This window comes from Salvelinus sp. IW2-2015, linkage group LG26 (genome assembly GCF_002910315.2).
Source record: "Salvelinus sp. IW2-2015 linkage group LG26, ASM291031v2, whole genome shotgun sequence".
NCBI lineage: Eukaryota > Metazoa > Chordata > Actinopteri > Salmoniformes > Salmonidae > Salvelinus > Salvelinus sp. IW2-2015.
In genome coordinates, this window is record NC_036866.1 from 24,896,799 (window position 1) to 24,912,637 (window position 15,839).

Sequence of the window (15,839 nt, forward strand, 5' to 3'; positions counted from 1 at the left end):
ACATCCAATGGAATAGTATGTTAAACCTAAAAGAATGTGTCTGAGAACATTCCTGTAATACTAGTGAATGTTTTTTGCACCCTTAAAGAGAAACGTTGTATAATCGTCTGCACAACTGGACAGTATTTGTGTTTTGGGAACATATATTTTGTGATGTCCCCACAATGTTCCCACCAGACTGTTCCACAACCAGTGGTGTAAAATACTTTAAAGTACTACATAAGTAGTTTTTTGTGGTGTCTCTACTTAACTTTACTATTTACCTCACTACATTCCCACCAAAAACGATGTACTTTTTACTCCATACATTTTCTCTCACACCCAAAAGTACTCGTTAATTTTAAATGCTTATCAGGACAGGAAAATGGTCAAATTCTTATCAAAGAGAAACATCCCTGGTCGTCCCTACTGCCTCTGATCTGTCGGACTCACTAACACACCATGCTTTGTTTATAAATTATTCCGAGGGTTGTAGTGTGCCCCTGGCTATCCGTACATTTTAAAAAACAAGAAAATATATGCCGTCTAGTTTTCTAACTTTACTTTTACTTTTTGATATTTAAGTGTATTTTTTAGCAATTACATTTGCTTTTGATACTTAAGTATATTTAAAACCAAATATTTTAGACTTTTACTCAAGTAGCATTTACTGGGTTAACTTTTACTTGAGTCATTTTCTATTAAGGTATCTTTACTTTATGACAATTGGGTACTTTTCCACCACTGCCACAACTTAATGAAACATTCTTGGGAACCTTTAAAGAACAGACGAAATGTGTTCTAGAATTTTCTTGTACTACAGGTGAATGTTTTTTGCATCCTAAAATAAACATTGTGGACAGTTTTTGTATTTTGGGAACATCTTTTTGTGATGTCCCCACAATGTTCCCACCAGACTGTTCTCACAAACCTAATGAAACAATCTGGGAACTTTTAAAGAATAGATGAAACGTGTTCTAAGAATGTTCTTGCAAAATCAGGCAAATGTTTTATACAAATATTCTATAATCATCAGCTCGACTGAACTGTTTTTGTGTTATGAGAACAGTTGCCTGCGACCCACAAATTTCTGTTAAACTTCACAGAACCAATTTTTGGTTTGCTGGGTAGCCAGCCTTGGAGGTGAAATACTGTTGATATATTGTCATATTGATCAAATAACCCATATGCTCATGTTGAAAAAACACCATAAGAGAGTGCTCATCTTGTCAAATGCATGTTGTTGAGAGGTTGACTGTCAGGTCAAAACACCATACACTGAGCACACAAAATATTAAGAAACAGCTTCCTAATATTGAGTTGCCCTCCCCCCACCCCCGGTTCAAAAGCGTTCCAGGGGAATGCTGGTCCATGTTGACTCCAATGCTTCCCACAGGTTGTGCCAAGTTGGCTGGATGTCCTTTGGGTGGTGGACCATTCTTGATACACATGGGAAACTGTTGAGCATGAAAAACCCAGCAGCGTTGCAGTTCGTGACACGGTGCACCGGCACCTACTAGCACACTCTGTTCAAAGGCACTCAGTCTTTTGTCTTGCCCATTCACCCTCTGAATGGCACACATTCGCAATTCATGCCTCAATTGTCTCAAGGCTTAAAAATCCTTCTTTAACTGGTCTCCTTCCATCCATCTACACTGATTGTAGTGGTTAAGAAGTATCATCAATAAGGGACCATGGCTTTCACCTGGATTCACCTGGTCAGTCTATGTCATGAAAGAGCAGGTGTTCATTGTGTTTTGTACACTCAGTGTAGATTGTAGATTGGAAAATGTAGCTATTCAGAATAGTTGGTTATTATGCAATGTATACATCACAAACATTAAAAGTTCAAATACACCTATGTCAGAGATAAAAGTCAGGGATAAGTGCAAAGTCTTGTAATCATAATTACTATGTAATATTTAAATAGGCCTACTACTTTTTGAAACTACAAGATTGCCTAAATGTCAGTCGTGTAGCATAATCTGAGGAATCTATAGCTAACCTATATCTAGATCTAGAAGGTTCTGTGAAATTTGGGGATTAACCTTTTACTGCAGTGGGCTAAATCAAGGTCACACAGAGTGTTTCTAGGTAGTCTTAAACAAATCTACTTTGAAACAAAGTATGCACCTCACATGGTTATGGGCTTAAAAAAATAAGATACTTGTACCATGTTGTTACGGGCTGTCGTCTTCCTCCTCCTCCTCGGACGAGGAGAGGAGAGAAGGATCGGTGGACCAATACGCAGCGAGGTAATTAGACATAAAATATATTATTGAAACACGAAGACGAAATACGAAAACACTTGGAAATTACAAAATACAACACGACGTAGACAGACCTGAACATGGAACTTACATAACTACATGCAGAACTCACGAACAGGAACAGACTACATCAAACGAACGAACAGCCAAGACAGTCCCGTGTGGTGCACATACACAGACACGAAAGACACAGGAGACAATCACCCACAAACAAACATTGAGAACAACCTACCTTAATATGACTCTCAATCAGAGGAAATGCCAAACACCTGCCTCTAATTGAGAGCCATACCAGGCAACCCTTTAACCCAACATAGAAACACAACACATAGAAATGCCCACCCCGCTCACGCCCTGACCAATAAACACATACAAAACAAGAGAAAACAGGTCAGGAACGTGACACATGTCAGATATAGAGTTGAAATGTTTTCAATTTATTTTGAGTTTGCATCCCAATATTACACTTTATATACATCACAGAAGACTGAAATATAATATAAAACTGTTTGACATAGAAACACTAGATTTTCGGCTGTACATTTTTTGGGGGGAGGGGGGGAAATAGGAAAAACATTCCACCCATGGGGACACTAGGTTATTTGACTGCAGGAAAGGGATGTATACCTGGGTTAGAATCTTCCTTGAAGTCACACAGAGTTGATGGAGGGGCATGCCAAAATGCGGAATTTTGGCACTTTTGCAAGCCTTTATTTATATAGAAAATCGGATTTATTGAATTCTCCATGTGGTCTACATTAAAGGACACTTCATTTCATATAACTCTTTTTTTTTCAATTCAATATTGGTGCACAATTTTCACTTAAAATATCAAAGGGACGCAAAAGTCACTAATTTCATGGAAAGACCCAGTGACATGCGTCAAAGTAGCCTTTGACCATCCAGGAACTGGAACAGTATGCTGTCCTGCTATCACTGCGACGTTATCGCGAGGAACACTGATGATGCTTCTGGGGGTGGGTGGCATGAAAAAGCTCTTTATGAAAGCCATAAAAACGTAAATTATTTCGGATTTTGATCTCACATTTCATTGTGAGATATAGTTTGTTGCTTCGCATCTGTGGATGACGCTGGATCACAATTTCAGCACCTGGACAGTTCCTGGTCATTAACCTATACTGGACACATGGAGTCCATAACGTGTTTATGGGGAAACCCTGTGAGCAGGCGCGATTTGTGCACTAGAATGCCCTCCTTCCGTTACAAAGATGCCATTATCTGAATATGTGGATAGTGGTGGACATTTAATAGCGCCTTCGTGAAGGATGAGGCTTGCAGTAAGGATCGGGCTTTTTCGTTGTGCCCTGTATTCTAAGCAGCAGCACGGGTACTTGGCCAATGCAAATCTGGAGAGGATAGCAGCAGCCTACACACAGCAAGAACCGAGCCTTGCTCACACTGATCATCGACAAGGGAGACATTACCATCATCATTAGGAGGGCATGGAAGTCACGACCATACTTTCAACAATGTAGAGCATTAAAGGTATGTTTATTTGTCAGAATATCATATTTATTAATTATTTCGATACTTCCTGCCTGTGACTTTCACTGTTTCATCTATTCCTTCCCCTTTTCTTTTATTGGCGTCTTAATGACCACAATAGTTGTCATATTCGTGCTGTGTTTTTTTATTGCACTATTGATTMTTTTGCTAAATTTTCAGGAAAACATCTAATATAGCTTACTATTTATAGTAGCTACCGTGTAGTAGCAACCTATATATCTGTTGTTCCACGTGCTTTGAACCAGAATAACAGTCATTGTAGAAAGCTGTCCAAGGCCTTGTGTGTGAAGAATAATGGAGACATACTAGCCTTTATCTGTTTAGCAGGGATCAATGTTGACAAGTCTTTGAGGTAGAACCCTGTGTTTATTGGGGGAACTTCGAATGTAGGATAYGAATGTAGGATACAAGAGGTGGATACTGAAATGTAGACAGAAGGCTGTAACTAAGAATATTGGGAAGTGAAGGGATTGGACGATATGAAATGGTTGCCTTGCTGTATGTCATAACCTGTGCGCGCCGTTAAAAAATCAAGTAATTATTGCCTTTAAGGGGGAATGCAAGTTACTATATGTTGGAGAACAACATGGATATATGGCAACAGTTCATTTACAGCCTGATAGATAGATATTGTATTTTCATGATGAGTATAGAGTAGTGTAAGTATTTACTCAAGTCTTGGAATTGATGGATGTTTTATTCAATATATATTCTACCTGTTTCCCGAGAGCTTACCTTAAATAACTACCCTGTCTGATGGGTTGTCAAGTCAAGTCCTTGACCTATGGCCACATCCATTATTAGGAGCTGGGATTGACTGGTTTCTTTAAAMAGAAGAAATCCTGCATACAGTAACTCCAATGCTTTCTATTTCACTCATTGTCTTTACTGCACAGCAATAACAACCTTTCCACCACATAGCCTATGCTATTGCCTGTGCTGTGACCACATTTCCTATAGGTGCCAGTTGTGTGCATTATTTCTTCTTGGGTATAGCATTGATGCAATATTACACTAGCCCTTGATTGACCTGCATTTATTTATATTGAATACATTCTACTCTGCTGTACTACATTCTGTTCTGCTATAGCTCCAAATACTGACTCCTCATCACATCAGCTCATGTGTCTGAAGGTTTTTCCTTTGCCCTGACTTCATACAACACTCTGCAAATTAACTTYTCCTCACCGCCCGGCATTTGAATGATTGATGCTTTGAATAAACAACCTCTACAGCGCATGCTGCTTACTGATATGTGTTTATATTGCTGCTGACAACTTCATCAGACTTTTTAAAAGTGACGCACTAGCACATTGAGCATCAGTTTATAYCTGCAATGTGGGGAATGCAGCTGTCTGTGCAGTGATATCCCTTTTCAAAGACTAGGGGATTGTCATTCTGTGTGGGTGAAGCCTATGTACCTGGTTGCTCTTCTCTTGTGTGTAGTCTGTGGAAAGCTGCTGGAATGGACTGTAATTTAAATGAACTTTTCAATGGTTCTATTTCCTATGGCAAAAAAGAAGCTCACATCCTGCCTTACTTGTTATTCAAGTGATGTGATGTTTTTGAGCCCCTGGTGGAGAGTTAAATCTGTCACTACCAGAGGACTCACAGAGCAGAGCATATACTGTAGGATAATGTTTATGTTCATATTCATTTATTGTTTTCACGCTATTCAGATGAATATAGARTCTTTCATCTGTAGTTTATATGGACAATCTTGTTTGTTTTAGGTGAATTCATAAAACAGTTAATGAACATGACATTCAAAACAAATGTTAAATAGTTTAAAGTATAATGAACAAGTGTTCATATATGAGACGCGCTGTTGTCAGAATGTGAATAGTTATGGAGAGACTATGAATAACTTCCTTGTTTTCTAACCTTTCTCCACAGGTGTGATATGAGCCAAGTCTCTAATCTCTGGTGAAATCAGGAGTAACAATCGTGTCGACGTCCATTCACAGAAACAATACAGCAACATGAGCAAGCCACAGTAAGTAAAACATCAACATACCAGATTAACTCTGATGTCCCTATCTGTTTAACACATCGTAACCTCTCACTATATTGTCATGTGTTTTGCGCGTTTTACCATGACTGCCGCTATGAACACACACAGGTTTTGCGATGGAACACCCAGCAAGCCTCAGCTGATTATGAGAACAGCCTCTTTCTATTTCCTCATCCACTTCCAGTCAAGGACTTTGAGCCTGAGCAGCAGGGGAGCTGAGTTTGCCTTAGCTAGGCACTCCAAGAGAACGACCACCAGTCACCAGACTGCCTCTGCTGCAATCTCTTAGCATGCAGGAGGGGTGTTCACTTTTCATCTTCTCTTAATAATAATTACTCTCTGTGTGGTACCCAAGACAGCCCCTGCATCCTGATGACAGCCCTGGTTATGGCCAAGTAAGGGGAGGGRGATGGTGGGTGAGGTGGGAGGGAGGAAAATGAGGGTGAAGTGGGAGGGAGATGGGGGGTGAAGTGCAAGGGAAGATGAAAACACTGTGGGACAATATATTGGCCAGTGGGCGACAAACAGAATTGTGATATGTTTTCTGGTTAACACTGAGGCATGAATTAATGCAGTCGGTCCTCAGCRACACCCTGGTGAAATGACAGATGGGAAATCCTTGTGTGGTGTGATCACGTCTGCGGAGCTGTTTTCACCACTCTTCTTTTCATTCTACACTACTTTAAATAATCTCTCCCTCTCTGTGGTGTATTTCTGCTCACACTAAGAGTCAGAGATGGAAAAATAGTTGCTACTCAAGATTTAACCTCCYTGTAAGTGGACAGATTTATCATATATTTAACATTCAGTTTAAATTTGAACATGTTAAAGTTGTCAAAGCTTTGATTGATTGACGCAAACCAGTGAAGAAGATGTACTGACAAAAAGAAGAAAGAACTGCATTGCCTTTTCGAGCTTCATTCAATAACATAATTTTCCACATTCAATTATATTGAATAAACTAGCTGTAGGCTCTTCTCATTGCAGATGGTTTATGCTAGTATACTGACAAGTATACTGTAGCAATAGTGGTTGGTGCAGGGTTTCCCAAACTCAGACCTCGGAACCCCAAGGGGAGCACATTTTGGTTTTTGCCCTAGCACTACACAGCTGATTCAAATAATCATCACCAACTAATCATCACCATTCAGAGAGTACGCTACACACCATGACGAATCATGTGTGTTTGAAACAGGTCAGCTAACATTTACTGTAACTAACCTCTGTGGTCACGTGAGTCTCTGCCACAGAGCAGTTGATCACTCTATTTCGATTCTATGTCTCGATCCTGTCTCATTACAAGAAAATGTGCTGATGAGCAGTTTACCGTTTTARCACAATATATACAGTTAGCTCACATATGGGAAGTTTAAATCTCCTACAGATGATGTTACATGATATTACATAACATTATGGATGGCAGGTAGCCTAGCAGTTAAGCCAGTAATGTAAAGGTCGCTGGTTCGAATCCCCGAGCTGAAAAGTCTGTAGATGTGCCCTTGAGCAAGGCACCTAACCCTAATCGCTCCTGTAAGTTGCTCTGGATGAGAGCGTCTGCTGAAGTACAAAAATGTACGCATGTTTTCCTGGCAGATGTATCCAGGGCTTCTAACCATAAGTTCCATGGGGTATTTACTGAAGCAACAAGGCAACTACGACCAAAAAACATTAGTCATAAATACASCACCAGTGTTAATACTATGATTTAAAGCCATTTAATTGTGTTTTAATAGCTTAGTGAGTTCGCCTTCCTAAGAATCCACACAGCTTCTCATAGGTTCTCAAGAAGGTTGAGTTTTAAACTAACAGTCTATCTTCACATTATAGTATTTGTTACAGCATATTGTCCATTGAATAGTATGTTACATATGTAATGCCATGTTAAAACCATGTATAAGAAACATTTACTGACTTGTTGGAAAGATGGCATCCTATGACGGTGCCATGTTGAAAGTCTCTGAGCTCTTCATTAAGGCCTTTGTTTGTCTATGGAGATTGCATGGCTGCGACCCAATTTTATACACCTGTCAGCAACAGGTGTGGCTGAACTAGCCAAATCCACTAATTTGAAGGGGTGTCCAAATACTTTTGCATAAGTAGTGTATGTACAGTACCAGTCAAAAGTTTGGACWCCTAGTCATTCAATAGTTTTTCTTTATTTTTACTATTTTCTACATTGTAGAATAACAGTGAACACATCAAAACTATGTAATAACACATATGGAATCATGTAGTAACCAAAAAAGTGTTAAACAAATGTTATATTTATATTCTTCAAAGTAGACACCCTTTGCCTTGATGACAGCTTTGCACACTCTTGGTATTTTCTCAACCAGCTTCATGAGGAATGCGTTTCCAACAGTCTTGAAGGAGTTCCCACATATGCTGAGCCCTTGTTGGTTGCTTTTCCTTCRATCTGCAGTTCAACTCATCCCAAGCCATCTCAATTGGGATGAGGTCAGGTGATTGTGAAGGCCAAGTCATCTGATGCAGCACCATCACTCTCCTTCTTGKTCAAATAGCCCTTACACAGCCTGGATGTGTGTTTTGGGTCATTATCTTGTTGGAAAAACAAACGATAGTCCCACTAAGAGCAAACAAGATGGGATGGCATATCGCTGCAGAATGCTGTGGTAGCCTTGCTGGTTAAGTGTGCCTTGAATTCTAAATAAATCACAGACAGTGTCACCAGCAAAGCACTCCCACACCATCACATCTCCGTGCTTCACAGTGGGAACGACACGTGCAGAGATCATCCGTTCACATGCTGTGCGTCTCACAAAGACACGGCGGTTGGAACCAAAATGCTCAAATTTGGACTCATAAGACAAAGGACAGATTTCCACCGGTGTAATGTCCCTTCCTCGTGTTTCTTGGCCCAAGCAAGTCTCTTSTTCTTATTGGTATCCTTTAGTAATGGTTTCTTTGCAGCAATTCGACCATGAATGCCTKATTCACATAGTCTCCTCTAAACAGTTGATGTTGAGCTGTGTCTGTTACTTGAACTCAGCGAAGCATTTATTTGGGCTAAAATCTGAGGTGCAGTTAACTAATGAACTTATCCTCTGTAGCAGAGGTAATTCTGGGTCTTCCATTCCTGTGGCGGTCCTCATGAGAGCCAGTTTCATTATAGCGCTTGATGGTTTTTGCGACTGCACTTCAAGAATTGTTCAAAGTTCTTGAAATGTTCCACATTGACTGACCTTCATGTCTTAAAGTAATGATGGACTGTCGTTTCTCTTTGCTTATTTGAGCTGTTCTTGCCATAAAATGGACTTGGTCTTTTACCAAATAGGGCTATCTTCTGTATACCACCCCTACCCTGTAACAACACAACTGATTGGCTCAAACGCATTAAGAAGGAACGTAATTCTACAAATGAACTTTTAACAAGGCACAACTGTTAATTGAAATACATTCCAGRTGACTACCTCATGAACCTGGTTGAGAGAATGCCAAGMGTGTGCAAACCTGTCATCAAGGCAAAGGGTGGCTACTTTGAAGAATCTCTTTTTTTGGTTACTACATGATTCCATKTGTRTTATTTCACAGTTTATATGTTTGTAGAAAATAGTGCAAATAAAGAAAAACCCTGGAATGAGTAGGTGTGTCCAAACTTTTGACTGGTACTGTATATAYACTACTGTTCAAATGTTTGGGGTCACGTAGAAATGTCCTTGTTTTTGAAAGAAAAGCACATTTTTTGTCCATTAAAATAACATCAAAATGATCAGAAATACAGTGTAGACATTGTTAATGTTGTAAATGACTATTGTAGCTGGAAACGGCAGATTTTTTATGGAATATCTACGTAGGTGTACAGAGGCCCATTATCAGTAACCATGACTGCTGTGTTCCAATGGCACATTGTGTTAGCTAATCCAAGTTTATAATTTTAAAAGGCTAATTGATCATTAGAAAACCTTTTTTCAATTATGTTAGCACAGCTGAAAACTGTTGTTCTGATTAAAGAAGCAATAAAACTGGCATTCTTTAGACTAGTTGAGTATCTGGAGCATCAGCATTTGTGGGTTCGATTACAGGCTCAAAATRGCCAGAAATAAAGCACTTTCTTCTGAAACTCATCAGTCTATTCTTGTTCTGAGAAATTAAGGCTATTCCATGTGAGAAATTGCCAAGAAACTGAAGATCTTGTTCAACGATGTGTACTACTCCTTTCACAGAACAGCGCAAACTGGCCCTAACCAGAATAGAAAGAGGTGTGGGAGGCCCCAGTGCACAACTGAGCAAGAGGACAAGTACATTAGAGTGTCTAGTTTGAGAAACAGATGCCTCACAAGTYCTCAAATGGCAGCTACATTAATAAATAGTACCTGCAAAACACCAGTCTCAACGTCAACAGTGAAGAGGCGACTCCGGGATACTGGCCTTCTAGTCAGAGTTGCAAAGAAAAAGCCATATCTCAGACTGGCAAATAAAAAGAAAAGATTAAAATGGGCAAAAGAATAAAGACACTGGACAGAGGAAAATTGGAAAAAAGTGTTATGGACAGATATATCTAAATTTGAGGTGTTCTGATCACAAAGAAGAACATTTGTGAGATGCAGAAAAAATGAAAATATGCTGGAGGACTCTTGACGCCATCTGTCAAGCATGGTGGAGGCAATGTGATGGTCTGGGTGTGCTTTGGTGGTGGTAAAGTGTGAGATTTGTACAGGGTAAAAGGGATATTGAAGAAGGAAGGCTATCACTCCATTTTGCAACGCCATGCCATACCCTGTGGACGGCGCTTAATTGGAGCCAATTTCCTCCTACAACAGGACAATGACCCAAAGCACAGCTCCAAACTATGCAAGAACTATTTAGGGAAGAAGCAGTCAGCTGGTATTCTGTCTATAATGGAGTGGCCAGCACAGTCACCGGATCTCAAACCTATTGAGCTGTTGTGRGAGCAGCTTGACCGTATTKTACGTAAGAAGTGCCCATCAAGCCAATCCAAATTGTGGGAGGTGCTTCAGGAAGCATGCGGTGAAATCTCTTCAGATTACCTCAACAAATTGACAACTAGAATGCCAAAGGTCTGTAAGTCTGTAATTGCTGCAAATGGAGGATTTTTGGACGAAAACAAAGTTTGAAGGACACAATTATAATTTCAATATTTTTATTTATTTATAACCTTGTCAACATCTTGACTATATTTTTTCATTTTGCAACTCATTTCATGTATGTTYTCATGGAAAACAAGKACATTTCTAAGTGACCCCAAACTTTTGAAYGGTAGTGTAATTCAGTAAAATTGTGTTTACAGAGGTTGTTCAATTTCATGTCGAAATACACCCTCTGCACACCAAAAAGATCCAGCTGTTCATTTGGAAGCACTAATGAAATGCAGACTAATGCATTCTTGTGTAAGAAAGGGGTGAATTTGAACTGCAATCCTACTTGAAAGTGTTTTAAAATAGGAATAGTGTAATTATAAAGTGTTATTTTGTTCAGACAATGCACCAAAATCTAATTCTACCTATTGTCTGCACTCAATTTAACTGCCCAATGACCTCCTCTGACATTCCTCTTCTGAACAAATACTTTCCCATAAACCACATACAGTATATTCAGAAAGTATTYAGAATCCATTGATTTTGTTACGTTACAGCCTTATTCTAAAATGAATTCAATATTTGTTTTTCTCATCAATCTGCACACAAGACCCCATAATGACAAAGCAAAAACAGTTTTTTATTTATTTTTTAAATGGATTAAAAAAACAACGGAAATATCACATTTACATAAGTATTCAGACCCTTTACTCAGTACTTTGTTGAAGCACCTTTAGCAGCGATTACAGCCTCGAGTCTTCTTGGGTATGCAGCTTGGCACACCTGTATTTGGTGAGTTTCTCAARTTCTTCACTGCAGATCCTCTCAAGCTATGTCAGGTTGGATGGGGAGCGTCACTGCAGAGCTATGTTCAGGAGTGGCTTGTCCCGAAGGAGTGGCTTGTCCCAAAGCCACTCCTGCGTTGTCTTGGCTGTGTGCTTAGGGTCGTTGTCCTGTTGGAAGGTGAATCTTCGCCCCAGTCTGAGGTCCTGAGAGCTCTGGAGCAGGTTTTCATCAAGGAACTCTCTGTACTTTGCTCCGTTCATCTTTCCGTCGATCCTGACTAGTCTCCCAGTCCCTGCCACTGAAAAATATGCCCACAGCATGATGCTGCCACTACCATGCTTCACCATAGGGCTTGTGCCAGGTTTCCTCCAGACATGACACTTGTYATTCAGGCCAAAGTCTTCAATCTTGGCTCTAGGAAGAGTCTTTGTCGTTCCAAACTTCTTCCATTTAAGAATGATGGAGGCCACTGTGTTCTTGGGGACCTTCCATGATGCAGACATTTTTTGGTACCCTTCCCCAGATCTGTGCCTCGACACAATCCTGTCTCGGAGCTCTAYGGACAATTCTTTCAACCTTATGGCTTGGTTTTTGCTCTGACATTCACTATTTGTGGGACCTTATACAGTCGCTTGCTAAAGTATTCACCCCCTTGACATTTTTCCTATTTTGTTGCMTTACAACCTGGAATTAAAATAGATTTCTTGGGGGTTTGCATCATTTGATTTGCATAACTTTGAAGATGCAAAATATTTTTKGGGGGTGAAACAAACAGGAAATAAGACACTGTGGAGATGTGTTCTCGGGGTGATGAGAGGTGTTGTGTTTGAGCCAGACATAGCGTTTTCCTTGATGGCCAAAAAGCTACATTTTTGTCTCATCTAACCAGAGTACCTTCTTCCATATGTTTGGGGAGTCTCCCACATGCCTTTTGGCGAACACCAAATGTGTTTGCTTATTTTTTTCTTAAGCAATGGCTTGTTTCTGGCCACTCTTTCGTAAAGCCCAACTCTGTGGAGTGTACAGCTTAAAGTGGTCCTATGGAGAGATACTCCAATCTCCGCTGCGGAGCTTTGCAGCTCCTTCAGGGTTATCTTTGGTCTCTTTGTTGCCTCTCTGATTAATGCCCTCCGTGAGTTTTGGTGGGCAGCCCTCTCTTGGCAGGTTTGCTGTGGTGCCATATTCTTTACATTTTTTWATAATGGATTTAATGGTGCTCCGTGGGATGTTCAAAGTTTCTGATATTTTTTTATTACCCATCCCTGATCTGTACTTCTCCACAACTTTGTCCCTGACCTGTTTGGAGAGCTCCTTGGTCTTCATGGTGCCGCTTGCTTGGTGGTGCCCCTTGCTTAGTGGTGTTGCAGACTCTGTGGCCTTTCAGAACAGGTGTATATCTACTGAGATCATGTGACAGATCATGTGACACTTAGATTGCACACAGGTGGACTTTATTTAACTAATTATGTGACTTCTGGAGGTAATTGGTTGCACCAGATCTTATTTAGTTTTGAGTTATTTTTTTCATTTCACTTCACCAATTTKGACTTTTTTGTGTATGTCCATTACATTTTATAAAAATCTATTTCAATTACAGATTGTAATGCAACAAAATARTAACAATGCCAAGGGGTGTGAATACTTTTGTAAGGCACTGTATACACAGGTGTGAGCCTTTCAAATCATGTCAAATCAATTGAATTTACCACAGGTGGACTCCAATTAAGTTGTAGAAACATCTCAAGGATGAATGATCGACTCTCATAGCAAAGGGTCTGAATACTTATGTAAATAATATTTTTTATTATTAATACATTTCTAAAAAGCTGTTTTCGCTTTATCATTATGGGGTATTGTGTGTAGACTGATGAGGRMAATGTATTTGATACATTTTAGAACAAGGCTGTAATGTAACAAAATGTGGAAAAAGTCAAGGGGTCTGAATACTTTTCAAATAAATTGATTATATATATATATATAGACAGATAATTTTATTAGCAGGACAATGTAAAGTCCTTTATCCCTCTGAAGAGTATGAATTAGGCTGTTTGCGAAGATTTGAATCCTAAGCAGCCTGCTTACATATTGTTGGAAGTACAATAGACCAACATAGCTACTGTAGTAGGTCAAAGCTTTGTGCTGGAAATCATTGGCAGAGCATAGTTGAAGTACCCATTGTGGTGCTCATTTGAATTTCTTTTCTTTTCGACTTCATACAAATGCCTACTTCTCACTTAAAACATTGTTTTTGTTTTTAATTTCCATTGTTTTTACATCAGAAGGTGATCATACAACATTATAATACGGCAAAACACAGCAATAAAAGTCAAGTTAAAGTACACAGTAATGACAAATATTGAGTAAACTGGACATGTTTTCCTCTTATCTCTTTTAACAAGACAATCAAGAAATCCCTGGAAAGTACACAAATAATCAACATGTACCCATTAACTATTTACCTGAAAATGTACTTTAAAGTTTACTGAAAGAAGGCCTAGTACTACATTACCTGTAAAAAAAAATATGTTATTACAAAATATAAAAATGTACAATCAAACGTACATTCATCAGATATAACATTTATACATACAATTCCAGGATGGTCACAATTGCTCTTGAAGAGCTACATGGTTATGCACGATTTCTTGTTCAAGCCGACTTCTGACAGCTGATTCTACTATTCAAGGTCTTGATGAACAGCTGAGTAGTAGAATTCTCAGTTTCCCAGAAGGAAAATTCTCTCGCATAAGTTTGTCATTTCCTGTTTTACTTCTGGGGGGGTGAAGCCATTTACCTTTGTGCAAAGAAATGAAGCGAAGTCTGCTCCCTCGCAAACGGAAACTCTCGGCYAAACACCTCCCTTCACCTAATTTCATCAGTGTTTGACATGGCCAAATAGCAAGTTTTTGTTTTAATACATTTTTACATTACAGCCTTTTTTTAAACTTTGTGGCTGTGGAATCTAGTGGAAACCATTTATACTCCGCACATGTTTTGAAAATCACCACACCATTTYAAGCACCGCCTTCGCCCAATCTTGATTCATCCAAATAATCAATGACGAAAACCCCAAACCATGAACTACTGCTGCTCGTAATCACATACTTCCATGTGGGCCTTCACAGATTCTCACCGTAGTAGCATCGTTAAATCTCAGAGCTGTTTCACAAAACCATTATTAAAATTGCAATTGAAAGCGCTCGTAATCTAACAGCTGCCTCAGACCACTCGTAGAACAGATAAGTGCGTCGWTAGATGCTTTTTTGCCCTCCCGTGTCACTTTATACACAGATCTCCGCTAAACATATAATCACATGGTTTATCCGTCTCTCTGTGACTGCAATAACTTCAGACAAAGTTGGCTACAAATACAAAGTTGCCTTATGTCTTTGCAATTGATACAAACACGCAACGTATATATCAAGGCACAAGGCAAGACCCAGATGCAGACACAGGAGGCAGATGGTTGGAGTCTTACAATGTTTAATAATCCAAAGGGGTAGGCAAGAGAATGGTCGTGGACAGGCAAAAAAGGTCAAAACCAGATCAGAGTCCAGGAGGTACAGAGTGGCAGGCAAGCTCGTGGTCAAGGCAGGCAGAATRKTCAGGCAGGCGGGTACAGAGTCCAGAAACAGGCAAGGGTCAAAACCTGGAGGACTAGAAAAAAATTATAGCAAAAAGGAGTATGGGAAAAAACACACTGTTTGACTTGACTAAACATACAAGACGAACTGGCACACAGGGATAAATACACTGGGGAAAATAAGCGACACCTGGAGGGGGTGGAGACAATCACAGGAACAGGTGAAACAGATCAGKGCGTGACAGTATAAAAAGATGCTTGAAATGAAAACCAATATGATTGCATTAAAATATAAACAGTAAGCTATAGGCTGATTTCAATCATATTGAAATACCTTTCATGTTCAATCAATTGAGTTATATTTTGCTACTTGTCTGTAATTTGTCTCAACATATTTCATGATGTGTAGCCTCAAAATGCACTCGCAAATCAGATCTATCTTTTTTGCAGGTGTGTGRTACCAGTTGAATAAAATGAAGAAACCCGCACACTGCTCTTGAYAGTATCACCGTTCTTTAATAAGCTTACGTATCGGCAAAGCTCTGACGAAGGTCTTGAGGCCGATACATAAGCTTATTAAAGAGCAGTGATACTATCAAGAGCAGTGTGCGGGTTTCTTCTTT

The 15,839-nt window shown here is 39.6% G+C and overlaps 1 protein-coding gene across 1 annotated transcript in view; it reads left to right on the forward strand.

Moving 5' to 3' along the window:
• The first annotated feature begins 3,196 nt into the window (after positions 1 to 3,196).
• The window catches only part of LOC111952891 (transmembrane protein 266), a 90,115-nt gene continuing 77,472 nt past the window's right edge, over positions 3,197 to 15,839 (forward strand). The window contains exons 1-2 of the mRNA XM_023971886.2: positions 3,197 to 3,755; positions 5,673 to 5,772. Of these exons, the coding sequence (XP_023827654.1) occupies positions 5,759 to 5,772 (14 nt within the window). The 5' untranslated portion in view covers positions 3,197 to 3,755; positions 5,673 to 5,758. The remainder of the gene's footprint in view (positions 3,756 to 5,672; positions 5,773 to 15,839) is intronic.